The following is a 6,117-nucleotide window of genomic DNA, read 5'->3' as shown; positions in this document are numbered from 1 at the left end:
TGCAGGATGCCTAAATGTGGCGAGGATGCCCTACCCACCCACACCACCCATGTAGCAGCACTGTCGCCCACACCTTGTTGTGCCATTGGTGAACCATGGCAGCACAGGATCCCCACCGTCATACCTACCTTACACTGAAATCCATGTCGGCAACGTCATACTTGATGGAGAGGGCATATTTGGCATTGTCACCAGTGGATTCGAGCTTCAAGTCGCTGCATTTGAGCTCCTTGGTAGCAAATTTGAGCTCCCCTTCACACAAATCGATCTCACTAAGGCCAAGCTTCTCCATGTCATGCGGGCATGAGGACAACAATGCTAGGCGGGGAGTGGGAGGGAGTTGGAGGGTCATCCGTGTGGGGCTTGCATCCAGGATCTCAAGGGAATATATATTCCCTTTGAGGATGAGCTCATCTCTCTAATTTACAACTGAACACTAGTGAAATTGGGGTGGAATTCCTCCAACCAAACGCGATCTAACAACAGCAAAATATCTTAAAAGATCTGGGTATAAATATAAACATATATTATAATATTGATACAAAAAATGTCTCCATATATAATTTAGTTGTCCTAGTCCAGTAAGCTTACGTCCAACTTGCATACACGGCCCATAGGATGGGACACAAAGCAGAGCACTGTGCCAATCAGGAGAAACTCCGTCAAGGAAAAAAAAAATGCCAGACTAGCTAGAAAAGTTCTAAAGAAATGCAATCCCAAGATATTCTGATGAAGCTTCTTAATTACCACCATTTGTTGCTGGATACCGCAACTTGCTGTGAGCCTAACGGTTAATTCACACTTAATTAGCACGCATGATGCATTTTGTAGCACATAGTATAGATTAGCAGTAGTAATATACTACGTACTCCAGTACTTAGTTGAGATGTAAGCCAGAGAGGCTGGATCTATCCCTCTCTACCAACGCAACGGGCTTGCGGCCTGTGGTTCATTAAAAGACCCCACATGGCATGGGCTCGATCGACGAACACGGTGCTGGCAATGGCAGATTCCTGGCTCGATCCCCCGCCAAGTCAAAGCAGCATGTAACACCCCTAACATGAATTTAATGCACAAATCAGGTCAAAGCCTTGCAGCCTCTACTACGCTACTGCAAAAAAAAAAAAAAACGTGATTATTTTTTTCCAATTTTTTTCTCAATTTTTCTAATAAAGAAAAGAGAGATTGGCAGTGTCTACCGGTAGTGTGACTACTTGCGGTGCAGACCTCTCTCCTGCTCTATAAAACCCTCCCAGTGGACTCCATGAGGCTTTACTCTGGAGTCTAGAGTCTGGAGCCTGTAGTACAGCAGTAGCAGTAGCAGCCAGCCAAGCTACTCACTACTACTCTCCACTGTATCTCTACTTTCCTCAAACTCGACCAGCTAGCCACTGTGTGTGAGCTCATCTCTAGACACCAGAGTGTGTGCTCTTGTGAGAGTGTGCGTGCGTGCTCGCGAAAGTCCGTGTGTGGCTCTGTGTGCATTGCCTCGTCGTCCGAGGCAGTAGTACTCGTCACACCGTACCTTTCTTGGATCTGAAGCTCAGAAGAAGCTAGGCTTCTCTCATCAGGTTACAAGGTATGTAATGCATGGTCTGATCAGTAGATCCTTTTGTTCACTGTTAAGACTACATTTGGCAAGTTCATAATCAGTATATGCTATGATGTTTGCAGGTGATTAAGTTCACCTGAGGTAAGAAACTGAAGATCTAGACAGCAGCAGCTGCTGCTGCTAGCAACTAGCACCATCACTTCACTAGCACAGCCAAAGGTCTTCGAAAGGCCAGGCAGAGGGGGCTGTGGTGTTCTCGGGAGCAACACGCTTAAACGGCTGCGCCTCCGAGAGCGCGTCCACTGATCGGGAGATCGGCCGCTAGCTCCTACGTGCAGCCATGGCGCCGCCGAGCTCGTGGTGGGGCAGCGAGGAGCAGCGCGGCACGCCGGTGGTGGTGAAGATGGACAACCCCTACTCCCTGGTGGAGATCGACGGGCCCGGCATGCCGCCCTCCGACAAGGCCCGGGGCAAGAACGCGAAGCAGTTCACGTGGGTGCTGCTCCTGCGCGCGCACCGCGCCGTGGGGTGCGTGGCCTGGCTGGCCGGTGGCTTCTGGGGCGTCCTGGGCGCCGTGAACCGCCGCGTGCGACGCAGCCGCGACGCGGACGACGAGCCGGACGCCGAGGCCTCGGGCCGCGGCCGCGTCATGCTGCGATTCCTGAGCGCGTTCCTGCTGCTCTCCCTGGCCATGCTGGCCTTCGAGACCGTGGCGCACCTCAAGGGGTGGCAGTTCCCGCAGCACCTGCCGGGGAACCTGCAGGAGCTGGAGGAGCAGCTGCAGCACCTCCCCGAGCACCTGCGGCACCTTCCCGAGAACCTGCGGCACCTCCCCGACCACCTCCGCGTGCCGGAGCGGCAGGAGATCCAGGGGTGGCTGCACCGGGCGTACGTGGCCTGGCTGGAGTTCCGCGTCGACTACATCGCCTGGGCCATCCAGAAGCTGTCCAGCTTCTGCATCCTGCTCTTCATGGTGCAGTCCGTGGACCGCATCGTGCAGTGCCTCGCGTGCTTCTGGATCAAGATCCGCGGCATCAAGCCTCGTATCCCGGCGGCGTCCAGCGGTATCAAGCCTCGTGGAACTGCAAGGAAGAGCGCGGATGTCGAGAACAACGGTGACGCCGACGACGACGCCGACGGCTACTTCCCCATGGTGCTCATCCAGATGCCCATGTGCAACGAGAAAGAGGTCAGTAGTGGCACATACTCACAGAGTCACAGTGCTTCTTAGGACGGACGTGACGTGACGGACGCATGAATCTGCAGGTGTACGAGACGTCCATCTCGCACGTGTGCGAGTTGGACTGGCCGCGGGACCGGCTGCTGATCCAGGTGCTGGACGACTCGGACGACGAGGTGTGCCAGATGCTGATCAAGGCGGAGGTGACCAAGTGGAGCCAGCGCGGCGTCAACGTCATCTACCGCCACCGCCTGTCGCGCACCGGCTACAAGGCCGGCAACCTCAAGTCCGCCATGGCATGCGACTACGTCAAGGACTACGAGTTCGTCGCCATCTTCGACGCCGACTTCCAGCCCAACCCGGACTTCCTCAAGCTCACTGTGCCACACTTCAAGGTACTTTTCTTTCTATACTACTGCATGCATCGATCTCGTTGTAGCTCATCAGTCATCACATCATAGCTAGCGCTAGCTTCAGATCTCAACGTCGGTGCAAGTATATTATATGATGATGGTGCCTTCTAGTAGCTAGATTGATCGAGATTGATGTACGTAAACTATTCCATAAGCATGTGATCTACAACTTGGTTCAGATCATGAGCCTAATTAAAGCCATGACTTCGAGATCAGTAGATCAGTAACTCATTCTAGTCAGTCGTTTAGCTCATTTCTCAGTCTCAGTGGAGGCCAAAAAAAAAACAAATAGGTACACGGTGACGTGTTGAAACACCGTTTAGACATGAGACAGGAAACTGTCATGGATGATATACAGTCGTCACTCCAAATCTGACTTCTAGCTAGTACTAGTAGGCATGGCATGACCCATGTATATATATGTATGTCCAAATCTCAGATTAGGTTGACTTATTAGGCAGTTAAGCCATTGGTTGGTGGTGCACATCAATAGATAGGTGTTTATATTAATGACACAAGAATGGACACCTTAATGACATCGATCCTAGGACTATATATACCTATCTTAATCTAGATCCACATGACATGGTAGTGAGACAAAATAGTCTAATCTTTGACAAATATCCAAACGCCCGATTTAGGCCTTGTTTGGTTCTCTTGTCTATGGACTAAAAGTTTTAGTCCATTTTAGTCCATGAACTAAAAGTGGACTAAAGTGGTGTTTGGTTCCTTGAACTAAAATGGACTAAAGTAAAGGAGAGGACAATAAATGAGAGGCATGGGTGTCTCCAACACCTTTTAGTCCATTTTAGTCTAGTTTTATGGACTAAAGGATTTTAGTCCACTTTTAGTCTAAGTATTTGGCTGTTTAGTCCAACTAAAGTGCAGATTTTAGTCCAAAATGTTTTAGTCCATGAGAACCAAACACCCTCTTATCCATGCATCATGCATGGGCTAGCTAGCTGACTGAACCGACGACGACGTGATCCGAATGGTGTGGTGCAGGAGGACCCGGAGCTTGGTCTGGTCCAGGCTCGTTGGAGCTTCGTGAACAAGGACGAGAACCTGCTGACCCGGCTGCAGAACATCAACCTGTGCTTCCACTTCGAGGTCGAGCAGCAGGTCAGTGGCGTCTACCTCAACTTCTTTGGCTTCAACGGCACGGCCGGCGTGTGGCGCATCAAGGCGCTCGAGGACTCGGGCGGCTGGATGGAGCGCACCACCGTTGAGGACATGGACATCGCCGTCCGCGCGCACCTCAACGGCTGGAAGTTCATCTTCCTCAACGACGTCAAGGTACTATATATTGTCCATCTGATCTCAGGTCATTACGGTGTTAGACATTGTGATCGAGCTGTGACACATGCATGTGTGTGCATATATTGCAGGTCCTCTGCGAGCTGCCGGAGTCTTACCAGGCTTACAGGAAGCAGCAGCACAGGTGGCACTCCGGCCCCATGCAGCTCTTCCGCCTCTGCATCCCGGCCATCTTCAGGTCCAAGGTAGCGACGAGCATCCAACAGCCAATTAGCTTGCATGTGTGCAGATCCACTACCATTTATTTTATGAATCGAAATGAATGCATGCATACGTGCAGATCCCGTTCTGGAAAAAGGCGAACCTGGTGATGCTCTTCTTCCTGCTGCGCAAGCTGGTGCTGCCCTTCTACTCCTTCACGCTCTTCTGCGTGATCCTGCCGCTCACCATGTTCGTGCCGGAGGCGGAGCTGCCCGTCTGGGTCATCTGCTACATCCCGGTGCTCATGTCGCTCCTCAACATCATGCCGGCGCCCAAGTCGTTCCCATTCATCATCCCCTACCTCCTCTTCGAGAACACCATGTCCGTCACCAAGTTCAACGCCATGGTGTCCGGCCTCTTCCAACTGGGGAGCTCCTACGAGTGGATCGTCACCAAGAAGGCGGGCCGCACCTCGTCCGCCTCCGACATCCTCGCGCTCGCCGAGGCCGACGCCCACGCGCCGCCGCCGGCCAAGCTCGTGCGCGGCGTCTCCGAGGGCGGCCTCCAGGAGTGGGGCAGGCTCAGGGAGCAGGAGGCCGCCGAGTGGGCCAACAAGGAGGACGCCGCCGCAGCTCTGGCTGCCGCCGCCGCCGCCGCGCCGGCCACGCCCAAGAAGAGCAGCAAGGCCAAGAAGCCCAACCGAATCTTCAAGAAGGAGCTCGCGCTCGCGTGCCTCCTCCTCACGGCCGCCACGCGGAGCCTGCTCTCCAAGCAGGGGCTGCACTTCTACTTCCTGCTCTTCCAGGGCGTCACCTTCCTCGCCGTCGGCCTCGACCTCATCGGCGAGCAGGTCAGCTAGCCGCCGCCGCCACAAGAATAAACTTAATTAGCGGCCGGCTCGCCATGCACGGCGTCGATCGATCCAGCAGGCCACATGGACAGTCAGTCTCACATGCATGCGTGCAGGTGTAACCATCACCATGGAAGGCACAACTTCGATGGACGGATCGGATTAATTTTTAGACATTCTTCTCTTAATTTTATCCTTTTGATATTTTTTGTTCAGAGATCAAAGAGTCTGTGCGGTGAACTCTACTCTTCTGTTCTCTAGCTAGTGCTTCTGTGTTGCTACTAGGGGAGGCGGTTCGTTACATTCATATATCAGTACTGCTCTATGTATTCAGTAGCCTTGTTTTCTTTCAACATTACATTATGATCGATATGGTGTAACAGATACTTGTCAATGGATAAAATCAATCTTGTATGCTTTCAAATGTCCATGAGTAAGTTCCATCCTGTGTGGTCGTTAACTCTAATATAATTTGTTGTTGTTGTCGTCAATGGCATAACTCAAATCGATCTAAAGTTTGTGGAGTAGACCATAGAGGTAGCCAAGAAGGAACCCCGAACAATATGTGTCGCGGACTAATACTAAGGTACCCGAAGAGGAGGAGCTAATAATCATCAACATTGATTCATCCGGGCAGTCAAGAGCGCGACTACAGCTCCAACCG

General features: G+C 52.3%; 1 protein-coding gene across 1 annotated transcript; it reads left to right on the top strand.

Annotated features, from left to right (window-relative positions):
• Positions 1-1,370: 1,370 nt before the first annotated feature.
• LOC136501319 (probable xyloglucan glycosyltransferase 3) lies at positions 1,371-5,754 on the top strand. Its single transcript, XM_066496829.1, has 6 exons — positions 1,371-1,579; positions 1,675-2,741; positions 2,819-3,127; positions 4,151-4,441; positions 4,534-4,647; positions 4,743-5,754. The coding sequence occupies exons 2-6, from the start codon at positions 1,893-1,895 to the stop codon at positions 5,460-5,462; spliced, it is 2,283 nt and encodes a 760-aa protein (XP_066352926.1). The 5' UTR covers positions 1,371-1,579; positions 1,675-1,892; the 3' UTR covers positions 5,463-5,754.
• Positions 5,755-6,117: the final 363 nt, after the last annotated feature.

This window comes from Miscanthus floridulus, chromosome 13 (genome assembly GCF_019320115.1).
Source record: "Miscanthus floridulus cultivar M001 chromosome 13, ASM1932011v1, whole genome shotgun sequence".
Classification (NCBI taxonomy): Eukaryota; Viridiplantae; Streptophyta; class Magnoliopsida; order Poales; family Poaceae; genus Miscanthus; species Miscanthus floridulus.
Note: the sequence above shows the minus strand (reverse complement) of the source record. Positions and strands in the feature narration are given on the sequence as shown.